Source organism: Lynx canadensis, chromosome E1, assembly GCF_007474595.2.
Source record: "Lynx canadensis isolate LIC74 chromosome E1, mLynCan4.pri.v2, whole genome shotgun sequence".
NCBI lineage: Eukaryota > Metazoa > Chordata > Mammalia > Carnivora > Felidae > Lynx > Lynx canadensis.
The window spans coordinates 48,731,477-48,745,039 of record NC_044316.2 but is presented as its reverse complement, the minus strand read 5'-3'; the positions used below and the strand labels follow the sequence as shown (position 1 = coordinate 48,745,039).

The 13,563-nt window shown below is 49.6% G+C and overlaps 1 protein-coding gene across 5 annotated transcripts; it reads right to left on the bottom strand.

Annotated features, from left to right (window-relative positions):
* Positions 1 to 1,570: 1,570 nt before the first annotated feature.
* On the bottom strand, positions 1,571 to 11,122 carry AMZ2 (archaelysin family metallopeptidase 2). 5 transcript variants are annotated; one of them, XM_030296645.2, is made up of 9 exons: positions 11,027 to 11,122; positions 10,438 to 10,531; positions 9,812 to 9,901; positions 8,996 to 9,278; positions 8,058 to 8,231; positions 7,816 to 7,944; positions 4,235 to 4,398; positions 2,709 to 2,885; positions 1,571 to 1,774 (listed from the first exon to the last, which is right to left on the bottom strand). In XM_030296645.2, exons 4-9 carry the CDS (start codon positions 9,276 to 9,278, stop codon positions 1,622 to 1,624), a joined length of 1,080 nt encoding a protein of 359 aa, XP_030152505.1. In that variant the 5' UTR covers positions 9,812 to 9,901; positions 10,438 to 10,531; positions 11,027 to 11,122; the 3' UTR covers positions 1,571 to 1,621. The 5 variants fall into 5 exon arrangements, with proteins under 5 accessions (XP_030152505.1, XP_030152506.1, XP_030152509.1 ...); XM_030296646.2 differs by having other exon boundaries at positions 10,968 to 11,050; XM_030296649.2 differs by having other exon boundaries at positions 8,986 to 9,278; positions 10,968 to 11,046.
* Positions 11,123 to 13,563: the final 2,441 nt, after the last annotated feature.

The window sequence follows — 13,563 nt, the reverse complement described above, 5'->3', positions numbered from 1 at the left end:
GACTTGAGCCAAAGTCCAGTGCTTAACCAACCGAGCCACCCAGGCGCCCCACTCTCCAATTAGTTTCAACATAAATCACCATTTTCTAAATGACCTTATGAGCTTTAATCAAGTAAGAAAATGAATTGTAGCCAGGAAAACCATTGATGCAGTTATAAAATGTGCTTTAAATCACACTATAATAAATAACAGCGAAAAAATTTAGGGTCGAAAGGTCAAAATGATTAATTACCCAGAAGTGTTACCCTTGAGGTTAAGATGGGAACATGAGAAATGCAGTCTCCTCACCAGCATTCAGTTAAATGATCTGACATAATTTCTAGGTTTCCAGGATACATTGATCTCTCAGAGGAGACGTGTCAAGTCTGTGGTTTTCAACCCTGTTCCCCACTGAGGAAATCCAGCTGACGTTCCCAGCCCTGCAGGCCATCATTGGCCAACAGGTAAACCGCATCACAGCCTCCCCCTACTCAGTAAACACTTCCCAGTGCAAAGAAGGGAGGGAGACACTATTGTGGGAATAACCCGACACCTGCTCTGAGCCTACAGGCAAAGTGCAACACTCACAAACCTAAGGGCCGTTGTAGCAAATTATGCGCAAGACCCCTCACAATCCTATGTCTGTTGTAGTACACGTTCCACTATCTTCACTTGTCACTAGTGAGAAGTCACATTCTTTTTATGTTTATTTATTTTGCGCGAGAGAGGATTCGAGCAGGGGAGGGTCAGGGAGAGAGACTATCCAAGCAGGCTCTGCACTGTCAGCGAGGAGCCCGACACAGGGCTGGAGCCCACAAACGTTGAGATCATGAGCCCAAACCAAGCCGCTTAACTGAGCCAGCCAGGTGCCCCAGGAGGTCACATTTGATAAGCTGCCGAAAACCCAAGTGTGCCATTGCGTCCTTGAGGCTCGAGCTGACAACCAGCAAAGAATAAAGGAGAGCAGGCAGCCCCCGTCTGGGAAGGAGAGGCCACAGGTAAGGGATCGAGTAGAGCAGCTGACCGGCCTGGGTGCAAAGGAGGGAGTCCCTCCTCCAGGAAACGAACCAAGTGTCAGCCCCCGGAATGACGTGCCTTGGAAATCCGTTCTCAGGACACAGGCAGCAGTTTTTTAGAATATTTACTGACTTATCTGCTAGTCCCAGCTCTCTCGAGACCTAAGCATATTTGAAGAATGGAAACGATGCGCTCCCTACCACAGGCCAGGCTATCAAGACAGAGGAGTTTAGAGTTCCTATCATTCACAATGCTAAAATGGGGTGCCTGGGTGGCTCAGTCATTTCAGCGTCCGGCTCTCGATCTCAGCTCAGGTCTGCCTCACGATCTCACGGTTTGTGAGTTCGAGTCGCGTGTCGGGCTCTACGCTGACAGCATGCAGCCTGCTTGGGATTCTCTCTCTTCCTGCCTTTCCCCCACTCGCACACAGTGTCTCTCTCTCTCTCAAAATAAATAACATTAAAAAAAAATAGCCTCGTTTCAAGTTCAGGTGCTTTCAAGAAGGTTCCATCCTGTTACCTGACACCGGGCAGAATCGGTAAACAGTTTATTCTAACGAAGTACTGCGTCCAAATGAAAGCAGAGTCTGCAAACGTTTATTTTAATTACTCCTATGTGAAGGTCCTTATTTTTGGACAACAGCAAGGCATTTTATTATCCACTCTTTCCATTCCTTAAAGGCGTCCACGGGTTTCGGTAAATCCACGGCACCCTCACGACTGCGCTCCGTACTGACTCCGGGGCTGTCCGAGTCGTCCTCGATCCACCTCACCAGCGCCTTGAAAAACACAAACCAGACGCACATTTTAACAAATCGGAGCAAGACCGTTTTAGGCTAGAGAAAAACACGGCCTTCAAAATCACGTTATCGCAATCAGTGACTTCAGTCGCCCCAGGGAGATGTTCCGTTTGATAAAGATGTTTGTGCACACGAAACAACACTGGGTGAAAGAGCGTTTACCTCCAACGCACACGCTAGGATTACGAGTGATGGTCAGAGTGTGCCGGGGGGGAGGGGGGGGGGTGCAGACCAGAGAGAAAGACACCCTTCACAGGTTTTGCTGGGCGGGAGGGGTAGGCTTTCCTCGGCTCGCCAGATGTCCCACGGGGCCCGGGCGCGTGCTTTTAACCCGATGCGGAAGCGGGCACGTCTGCAAGCGTGCACAGAGGCGCAGGTGGACGCAACGTACGTAAAGCCACCTTCACGCGGGGTCCCACCCACCAGGAGTCCCGCGATGGCCACATGACACGTTCGTGGGCACGTGTGGACACACGTACGCGCACACGCATCCTGAGATTCGGGTCCCTCCCCTCTTCCTCCTTAAAGAAACCCATCCTCTCCTCCCAGTGAATTGCATACCCCTGTCCCACATTTGGAAGAGAAACCATCTGTATGCATTTTATGTAGTTGTCAGCCGCACGCATCAACGTTTACTGTTCTGCGACAAGTCAGCTCTCCTGGCCTTAGGGAATGGGAAGTACAGATTCCCTCCTTCACCATTTCTCACTCAACGACAAGTGTAAGGCTCTCAGGGCAAGGCAGTTTTAATGAGATTTCTTTGCAGGGTTTTCTTTTTTTGTAACCACAGCTTCCTGCTTATCTTTGCACTAATTTCCTCTGATAAATTATAGTTCCAGAGAAGGGCCTAATAGAAAATGGTAGTTTGCTACTTATATAACCACTTCCCCCTTTTGTTCTTCCCCTCATTTACTTTGTATCTTTCTATTATGTTGAAGCCAATGGCACACTGCAACTTGCGTAAACAGATGGGGCAAAGGTTGAGGGGGCGCCGGTCGGCTTCTTCCAAGTGGTTGGAGCCCTGCATTAGGCATGCGAGCCACTGGCAGTGTCGGAGTCCAAATATGTGTCCGATCTCGTGGGTTAAAGTCTGCAAGACATTCACATCAAAGCTTTATGGCGCCACCATCATCAGTGGGTTAGCCCTCCTTCTTTTCTTGCTTTTCCAAGAAACAAGGGTAGGGGAGGCAACTCCCTTACCATCATCACCAAAACTTCAACCTGCCCCCCAAACTTAATCCTTCATTTCCCTACTTACACTGCCTTCCTTCGTAGACTTAATTTCTTAGTATACCTGCAGCCGGGTTGCCCAGCCTTGAGACCCCTGACGTATCGGGTAGGATCATTCTTTGTGTATGGGGGGGAGGGGAGAACAGCAGTCCTGGGCGCTGTAGGATACTTAGCACCATCCACAGCCTCTACTCAACTGTGCCAACCAGAAACGTCTCTAGACATTGCCAAAAAGTCCCCGGGGGGGGCAAGATCACCCCGGCCTGAGAGCCATGCTCCAGACAAGTGGGACACTTGTTACGATTCAGATTCTGGGTCCTTTCTCCCAGGGATGCTGAGTCCGTAGGTTTGGAAGGAAGGGGGCTCCCGTCTCCACGTTAACGAGCACACCAGCGGATGCTGATGCAGGGCACACACTCGGAAAACACTGTTCCAGGCAGTGTAGCTCTCAAACCTGAAGAGGTGGCTAGGAATGAAGGCAGAACTTCCCAGCTGCAGGAAATGCCTATGTCTCCGGCTAAGGAAAGGGGAAAAATCAGGACACAGGCTCTCCAAAGAGCACGAGTTGGGGAGATTAATCAGGAGCTGTCAGTGGAGCTAACCTCAGCAGAAGGTAGCCTGGGGCCCAAGAGGAAGCCATTCTCAAGACACCCGCCAGCAGAGGCCCTCCAAGAGCGGCTTTACTCGGTGACCACAAGTTCAAAGAGGCAGTTACTCACTCATACCAGACTTCTGGAATTGAACTAGTGGTGAGGATGGGGGGGCTGTACATAACTACAGGCATAATGCCAGCACAGATACTGTAAATGTCACTATCAAGGTATCCATTTTAAATTGTTTTTATCGGTAATTTCAGGCAAACACGATGCCCATCAAAAGCATACGAATGATACAAATTCATTGATCATATTACCTTAAGGACTGCTGACATACAATTTAGGGAATTAAGAGCTCTCTGGGGCGCCTGCGTGGCTCAGTTGGTTAAGCGTCCGACCTGATCTCGGCTCAAGTCACGATCTCACAGTTTGGTGAGTTCGAGCCTCTCATCGGGCTCTGCGCTGGCAGCGTGGAGCCTGCTTGGGATTCTGTCTCTCTCTCTGCCTCTCTGTCTCTCTCTCAAAACAAATAAATAAACATGGGGAGGGGGAGGAAGAGCTCTTTAAAAAATACTCCTGTTGGATTTTTTTTTTTTTTTTTTCAACAACTCACCTTACAGGAACGAAGCAGCAGAACGCTGGTCACTTGAGGAGTGTAATAGTTCTCGAAAACTGCATAGTCACTCGAGGATCCTTTCTGCAGCTTGCTCACTCTGCCTTCGTAGCGGGAGCTGTAAAAATCACTGCCATACCTGGCAAAGCTGAATATCCCCACACCTACAAAAGGAGGACAAGCAGCAAGAGAAAGGGAGCAAGACTCCTGAAGGACAAACCAACAAGGAGAGCCCGCCCGGGCGTCTCGTCTGCGCTCCCATGTGCCCATGGTCTCATGTGCTTGAGGTTTGCCAAGACGGAGGTGGCCGTCGGCCCCGGGTTTCCCCACCCAAGTCTGCCGCTGCTGTCCAATTTGCCCTGCCCTGTAAAACACAAAGGGCTCGAGGTTCAAATTCTCGAGAAATCGGGAGTTCCAGAGGTTTTTGTTTCCCCACGGAAGAAGTCTTTTTTTTTTTTCCCCAGAACAGTCCAAACCAAGTACTCCAAGAGGAACGTTGAAAAATGGACAACACACACCCATGACCTCACTCTTATTTTTTTTTTTAAGTTAATTTATTTCTTTTTAGAGCAATAGAGACAGAGCACGTGAGGAGGGGCAGGCAGAGGAGGAGAGACGGAATCCCAAGCAGGCTCCACGCCATCAGCACAGAGCCCCAAGGCGGGGCTCGATCTCACAGACTGTGACATCATGACCTGAGCCGAAACCAAGGTCGGACGCTTAACTGACTGCGCCACCCAGGCGCCCCAACTTTACTCTTTAAGAACACGACAAACATGGGCAGTTGGGTGGCTCAGCCGGTTAACCGTGTGACTCTTGGCTTCGGCTCAGCTCACGATCTCACGGTTTGTGGGATCGAGCCCCCCATCGGGCTCTGCGCTCACGGCATGGAACCTGCTTGGAATCCTCTCTCCTTCTCTCTCTGCCCCTTATCAGCTCGTGCTCTCTGTCTCTGTCTCAAAATAAATAAATAAATAAACTTACAAAAAAAAAAAAAAAGAACACAATAAACAGATCTCTAGGTCCTGTGTGTCGGGGAGAGTTCCTGGATGTCCCTGGTGCCAGGCTGAGGAAAACCGCCGTGCGACTGCCCTGATGCTTGGAGACCATGCCCGAGACCACGCCTAGAGACAGACCCTCTCCCCTCCTGCCCTTCCTCGCTCACAACACAACTGTACTATGTGGCTGCCGTCGGGTGACCAGAATAAACACCCTCGTAACTGACTTCCTGTTACCCTGAGGCTCGTAGCAACCACCTCTGCACAGGTGGAGAACAGGCTTTGCCGCACAGCTTGTTCTAAAGGGCACGGCTTTATGACGGCACTTGTTGACATGATCACTTTTATTTGTCTCTTTCAGTTGTTACTTGAAAGTAATAAGGATTTTTTTTTTTTTTTTTTGTCAAAGAAATGAATTCACAGTAAGTTTGTCCAATCCAACCTGATCCAAAGAGAATGCTCCTCACCCCACCCTTGGAAAATGTCGCCTCGTATTTGATATTTAGAGAGAGAGAGAGAGAGAGAGAGAGAGAGAAAGAGCGCATTCTGAAAGTTAAGAAAACACTAAATCTATTCATGTCACAGCTGACCTCCTCTGTCCTCTTGCCAAGGAAGTGTGAGCATATTTCATTATAATACCTCTAGCGAGAACATTCCTCCTGATAATCCTACAAATGGAAGGTTATTTTCTTTAGTAATTAAATATTTCTCCGTTTTAAAATCCCCATCTTCGTAAACTTGGAGAGAACAGTCACTTGTAGCAAGATACTGTCTCACTGCCTGGCCGATCAGTCCTGCAAGTCTGTATCTCTCTGAGGCCATGCAGCAGTTAAGAAACTTACTTAAAAAGGGGGTGGGGGTGGGCTGCCTGGGTGGCTCAGGCGGCTCCTGGCTCCTGTTGGTGAGTTCGAGCCCTGTGTCAGGCTCTGGTGCTGACAGCTGGGAGCCCGGAGCCCGGAGCCTGCCGGATTGTGTGTGTGTCTCTCTCTCTCTCTCCTCTCTCTCTCTCTCTCTCTCTCTCTGCCCCCTCCCCCGCTCATGCACACGCGTGCGCTCTGTCTCTGGTTCTCTCAATAAATAAACACTAAAAAAAATTTTTTTTAAAGGGAGGGTGGGGGGGTGGTTAAAGTAGAAACATTTGGGAAAATGCCTCCTGCCCTCTTGAAATGCATAAGATGAATCAGCTGGCAATGTCCAGATAAATTGTTTTAAGGTTTTTAAGGTTTCTGTCTCTGTCAGGTAAATAATAAAAGGGGACATAAAAATTTAGCTCGTAAAAATTTACTTCCGATAGAAAGACAGCTCATACAAAAGTCAGAAAGACAGCAGTGACCAGAGTCTCTCCTGGAGACTCTGGGGAGGGGGCGCCATAGGAATGTAAATGGAGAAACCCCCATGAAGGAGTAAGGGGGATGAACAGGTTCTGTGGTGCCCTGGGTCCCCCCCCCCCCACCCCGACCCGATCAATGTGTCAGAGATGGAGATACCTAACAAACATTTGTTAAAGACCGAGAACACCTAGACAGTCCACAAAATGGAACTCAGAATAGGTACAGTCCCAGGTACCTATTCCCCACCCCCACATTGCTAACAGACAACCACTCCCCTTAGTGCATTGGACTGTCCCCCTCCAACTTGTCAGATCCTAGGGGACGAAGGTAGAGAAATGACAGCAAAAAGGGAGGGGTGCGGAGGAAAGAAGTGGACAGAAGGGAAGAAGAAAAAAAAATGGGGAAAAATAGGATTTGCTTCCAGATCCTTTCCTGCCCCCAGTATCACCATGCAGAATCCCTGATGAGTCAAGGTGACCACATCTTAAATCAAAACCTGGAGTCGACTTTTTTACAAAAATAAAATAACAAGACATCATGAGACACAGGATAAGAAGCATACACCTGTACATCAGCCTATAGTTTCCTGTCTATATGAGAGAACTAAGAATTGAAAAGCAATTAGCAAGACTTTCACTTACGTTAATGACAGTTCAAACATCCTTACTGGACTGCGTTCACCCTTGCTACCCAGTTACGGACACCTACTGTCTGCCGTGCTGAACGCCTTATATATATGCCAGGCATATATACACAGTTTATGTATCCACACTGTTTATGTATCAGCACTGTTAGGTAACCCGTCGCAAAAGGGCTCTCAGAAATAGGTATTGTCAGGGGCGCCTGGGTGGCTTAGTCAGTTAAGCCTCCGGCTCTCGACTCTGGCTCAGGTCACGATCTCACGGTTTCCTGAGTTCAAGCCCCACATCAGGCGCTATGCTGACAGTGTGGGGTCTACTGGGATTCTCTCTCTCCCTCTGCTCCTTCCCCCACAAAATAAATAAATAAACTTAAAAAAAAATCGGTATTATTGGCCTCAAGGTCACGTAGGCAGTGAATGGCTGAGCGGGGCAGGGACCCAGGTCATCAGAATCTGTCCACAGCACATTTCCCACACCAGCACGATGCTCCAGAAATACCATACAGCCTGTAGTACCAAAATTATAACTGGCTGGAACTTTTTCCCTCTATCAACATCTTCCAGTATTCTCAAGTTGAGGATATTTCTACCAATAATGTCAAAAAGGAGTACCATCTGTCAAAGAGGCCTGTCCAAAGACAAAATTCCAGGAGTCTCTTGGGTAAAGATCAATCATCGTTATTCCCACAACACAGAAGGCGTCTTCAGGTTTCTTCTTTTTTAAGAACTTCAGGATGTGCCCTATTTAAAAAGGGATGCGTGTGTGAGATACGTACATCCATACATGTCTCTCCATATATACCTATGTATAGATCTCCTGTACTCAGTTCAAATTGTAAAGCTGTTTAATTTACCTGCGTGAATTTGTAGGTTTTGCGTGTTATCGTTGACTCTAAAGGAACACCTCGTGGCAGAGACAGGAACTGGTTCTAGGAGCTTCACTGTTAAGCCATAGAAAAATGCTTCACAGTAACCCTTGAGCCATTTAATATATTCTTCACTGATAATTCTGGTGTTGCCTAGAGAGCCTGTAAAGTAGAAGAACATGTAAAGTAAGACTCGAAGATGATTAAAACATTCAGTCTTTTTTTTTTTAATTTTTTTTTAACCTTTATTTTTTTGAGACAGAGAGAGACAGAGCATGAACGGGGGAGCGTCAGAGAGAGAGGGAGACACAGAATCCGAAGCAGGCTCCAGGCTCTGAGCTGTCAGCACAGAGCCCGACGTGGGGCTTGAAGTCACAGACCGTGAGATCATGAACGGAGCCGAAGTTGGACGCTCAACCGTGCCACCCAGGCACCCCAAACCATTCAGTCTTTACCTCAGTCTCTAATTAGAAATCTGAAATTAGAAGCAAATGGGACTCTAAATCTTTAATAAACCTCTATCACTCATTGATGTATGAATTAGAAACAAAATGTCCTCTTTTAAGGCAATTTGGGTACAACACTTCCACCACTGTGATGAATGTCAGAAATGATCATGGGGCACCTGGGTGGCTCAGTCGGTTGAGCATCCGACTTCGGCTCAGGTCATGATCTTGCAGTTCATGAGTTCGAGCCCCGCGTTGGGCTCTGTGCTGACAGCTCAGAGCCTGGAGCCTCCTTCGGATTCTGTGTCGCCCTCTCTCTCTGCCTCTGCCCCCCCCCCAAAAAGTAAATAAACGTTAAAAAAAAGTTTTTTTTTTAAAAAGATCATAAAAGCTGCCCACTTAATGCTATCAGCAACCCAGGCTGTCCCTGGCGACAGCTCCATTGCAAACCAAACAATCCAGCCTGTTACCGATGCACACCAATGCACTGTATATAAATACTGCGTTTGTCTGGAGACGGTGCCTTTCTGTAAGGATCACTGAAAAACTGTTCAAAGTCTTGGGGAGCCTCAGGATGGGAGATGATCCAATCCGACTGCGAATGCAAGGTAATGGGTCCGAAGAGATCATGGTCTGGCTTGAAGGCTTCGTTCAGCAAACGCCTTTCCCCGGCATCTAACTTCTCATACTGTGACACAAGCCTTGGGTTCTCCGAGATGAGAGCTGTTTTTAGTGTATGTTCAGAGTGCCGTACTGTTTCCATCTACCAGAAAAACACAAGGAATCAAATATACAATGCATATCCATACAGGTGACTTTAATGTACCTACCCTCCACCTGCATGTATCATCTCTCCCTAGAATGGAGAAACAGATTGCTTTTTTTTTAATTCACATCAAACAACGGGTTTCCCCCCCCCCTCCCATTTCCAATCAATTTCCTGGGGACAGGCTCTGAAAAAGTGAAAAGAAAAATCATGAAATTCATCCCTTCTTCTCTTAAAGAACCTGCTCCCGTTATAAAAACCATAAGAGAATGACCTGATTGCCTACTTCCTTCTGTCATTTGGGTAACAATATTACAAACTGAGTCATCAGGGCCACATGAAAATACTCAGCCTTTCCAAGGTGAGTCAGAGATGTTCCAGACCACACAAAAAAGAGAACTGATGTAAATCCTGCCCATTTCTGTAATTTAACTGCAGGCTCCTAAGAGATCTCAGTCACTGAAGTTTACTGCCTCAAAGTCATGTCACCCTGGGGAAGACACCAGGTGACTAATCAAAGCCAGACTCACAATGACAGGTCTCTTCCATTCACGTCGTGTTCCTCTGTATAGCTGTCATCCTTCCTTCTGAGTGTGTCAAACAGCTGCTTCACCACAAGGCTTTTTGAGTTAGAAAAGGAAAAAAAAAAATTAAACTTCGCTGTCTGGAACCTATCATATTTGCTTTTATTTTTAAAAAAAATTTTTTAAATCTTTATTTTTGAGAGAGAGAGAGAGAGTGAACAGGGGACGGGCAGAGAGAGGGAGACACAGAATCTGAAGCAGACTCCAGGCTCTGAGCTGTCAGCACAGAGCCCCAGGCCGGGCTCAAACGCACAGAGAGTGAGATCATGCCCTGAGCCGAAGCTGGATGCTTAACCGACTGAGCCACCCAGGCGCCCCATATTTTCTAATTATCTGGATGTTTCCAGTTTAATGATTGACAATTGATGGAAATTTTCAGCTAAAATCCGTTCTGGTTGGACACCAGAATCCTGGGGTTCCAGAGTGTGGAAGAAATTCTCAAACTGAGGTCACTCTTGTCAAAGCTCCGATATGTCCAGACGCTCGTCCTCGCTGCTCCACAACTGGGCTGAAGTTCCACGTCTACAGGACAAGATACCAAACAAAATGTGCCCCTTCTGTATTCTACCTACCTTTAAGGAGGAAGGCTCCCATTGAAGTCTTTGCCTTACAAGGACTGGCATGCTTGGGCCTGGCCGAGAAAGTGCTGTGCGGGCGCCTTCCACCCTAATATTGAAAAGGCAGTGTGAAAGGTCGGCCTTCGGCCGGCCTCCCAGGTCTCCTCTGGCCGGAGCCGCGGGAGGCCGAATAGGAATCGCTTCAGCGGGCTGGAGGCCTGCAGTGCTGAGTGCCAAAGCCAGCACATCCTGCGCAAAACCTGGACAAGTTGGTTACCCCAGCTGGTTGCTATAGCAACCCGCACCTTGGGCTGGGCCCCAAAGCAACCGCAACCAGGTCGCTGGCCGGGGTGGGGTGGGGGGATCCCCCGGGGACTCTCGCTTCGACTTTCCGCCCGCCCCGGAGGAAGCCTCCGCAGAGGCCAGGCCTGGCTCCCAGGAGAGACGCCCCCGCCCCGCTGTCTTCCCCTGCTTCCCGCCGCGGCGGCCTCGCCACAGCCTCATCCCTTCCCACCCACCGCGACCGTCCCCCGTCCCCCTCCAACCAGGATCCCAGCCCTGGAGGCACGGCCCGGATCTGACGTTTCCACCGCACGACCCTCACCCGGCCGGGCCTAACACAGCCCGCCTCCCTCGGCCGCTACGGCGCGCCAGCACGACTCGCCCTTCGCTGTGCCACGCCTTCCGCCCCCCCCCCCCCCGCCAACCCACCCGGCGCAACGCCCCGCCCCATCTGCACACGCACCGCTCCGCAGCGCCACTGCCCCTTCGCGCTGCGCTCCAAGCACTACACGCCCCCACGTCGCACGCCCACGCCCCGTAGCGTGAGGCTGTCTCGAAGGGCGGAGCCCACGTCACGATGAGGGGTCGCGGTCCCCCTCTCTGCGAGTGGGGGCGGTCGCGAGGGGTCACGAGGCGTCGAATGTCAGTCCCCACGGTCGCCTTCTGTCCCCCCCCCCCGATGGCCCCTTAAGGGCCGCCCCCGGGCAGCTGGGGCGGGGGGCCCCGCTGGACATCGTGTCACGCGGCGTTGCGCGGGTGGCGCGTGCCGGGGGCCGCGGGTTTGAGGAGCGTCCTCGGCGTGACCAGTGTAACCGGCCGGGTCCAAAATAAGTCAGCCGTGGCCGCAGGTTGACGCACAGCCTGGGCGCGCGCCCCCGTGCCGTCACCCTCTGGACTTTCCCTTATTTGGCCGCGGCGCCTGCAGCGGCCTCCGCGCGGGCCGCGACCGCGAATCGCAGGTGCCGGGCGGCGCGGAGGCGGGGGCCGGGCGACCCCGGCAGGGTTTCCGTCCACCCAGGGATGCCTCGCTTGGTGCTTCGCTGGTGCTGAAAAGGCCCAAAGGCGTGTGCCGGAGACAAGTAGAAAAAAGGCGCGGGCGGGCATTGGGACTGAATTAGCTGTGTGGTCTTGGGTAGGCCGGTTGACCTCTCTGGGCCTCAGGGGGTCTCCTGTGGGAAGGTGGCGGGAGGGAGCTCTGATCCCTGAAGCCCCTTCAGCCCTGGGAAGTTGCATGTGAACGCAGAGGATCCCCTGGCCCACCCCTCTACAGCCCCTTTGTGTCCCAGTGTCCTAGGGCTGCCAAGGACAAAAGCCAACCTAATCACCATCCCCTCTCCCTTCAAGGGTTTGGGCGTCCAAACAAGCCCACCCACCTCCGGATCCAACTCAGTTGATTCTTCCCCAGGTTCGCCCCACGCTCTCCACTCCATATACACACCAGCTTCCTGCAAGGAACCCCGGAAAAACCCTAGTCCATTGTTAAGCCTGTTTCCTCGAACCTCCACCTTTCCCCGCAAGTTCTCTTCCCAAGAACCTCACCTTAAGGGACACCCAGCTTTCCTCCCTGGACATCGCTTCTTCCCTCCAACCTTCACTCAAAAATGCCCCTGAGCCCCAGTTTTCACTTCCAAGCCATCGTCCTACTACAGAGCGGTCTCTAATGGTTATCTTCTCCACCCTTAATCGCTTGCTGTCTCTCCTTAGAGAGCCTTCACTTAATGGATGTTTGATCTTTTCAACTCCGGGGATGACCTGGGTCTCTCATTTGTTTCTTCCCCCCGGATCTGGAAATGTCCGAATTCATTCTGGAAATGTCCGAATTCATTCTTTGATCACAGTGCCCATCCCCATCCTTACCTGGACCCCATTCTTCAATACATGCACGCCCCTCATTCCCGTTCCCCAAGTTTCAAACTGAGAACATCAACGCATCCCTCACACTGTGCCCAGAATTAGCAAACTTTCTTGGACGTGGTGCCTTTTGATTGAATGCCAGTCTCCAGACATCCCGAGAGTCAGTGTAGGGCAGGGGCTAAGACGATGATCTGGGTTTGGACCTTGGAACCCCTGCTCATTAGCGTATGGCCTTGCATGAATTATTTAACCTTATGCATCTCTTCCCTGGTTTGTACAACAGAGATAATAATAGCACAGACCTTCTGTAGTTTTAGGGAATAAGTGAATTAACTTTGGACATTTTAACTCTTGATCGAATGGCCTTCTGACATCCTGGGAGCCTTCGCCGAGCTGGGCGTTCACCTGTTCCATAGAGCTCTCCCTAACCCCACCTCCTGTAAGACAAAACCCACTCCTCTCCAGTGCTCATTGCCTTGTGTATACTGCTTTCCTTGTCCTTATCACAACGTCTATAACTCGTGTCTCCCTTTCTAAACTGTGAGATGCTTAAAGGGAAACACTTTCATTCAAGGTATCTGGAACAAAAGTTATTCATTACGTTTTTATTCAACTCCTGTATTCATTAACAAGGATTTTTCGTTTTTCATTTAAACTATTTAAATTCACTTCCTGGACAAAAAAAAAACATTGTGGTTGCCCCCAAATTTTAGAAGGATACTGTATTTCTGTACAGTCCCTAAGTATTTAGTAGCTGTTGTTTAAAAATGTTAGTACCTTGTATTTATTAAGCTTTAGTTTTAGAATAAAAAGGTATATAATTTATATTTCTTCCCTCTGAACCATTTGAGAGTAAGTTGCAGACATGTCTCTTTACTCCTAACTACTTCAGCATATATTTTCTAAAACCAAGCACATTTTCATAATTATTTCATAAATAAATATGAGTTTCTTATCAATGTGAACGCATGTTTTAATTGTACCTCTTCCCCCTTCCCACTCGTC

Excerpts from the sequence above, each read along its gene's own strand:
- AMZ2 (XM_030296645.2), bottom strand. The coding sequence starts at position 9,278 with ATGGAAACAGTACGGCACTCTGAACATACACTAAAAACAGCTCTCATC. Across the intron at positions 7,945-8,057 it reads AAACCTACAAATTCACGCAG|GGCACATCCTGAAGTTCTTA; the intron begins GTAAATTAAACA and ends CTTTTTAAATAG. Across the intron at positions 4,399-7,815 it reads ACAGGCCTCTTTGACAGATG|GTGTGGGGATATTCAGCTTT; the intron begins GTACTCCTTTTT and ends CTCCTTTTGTAG.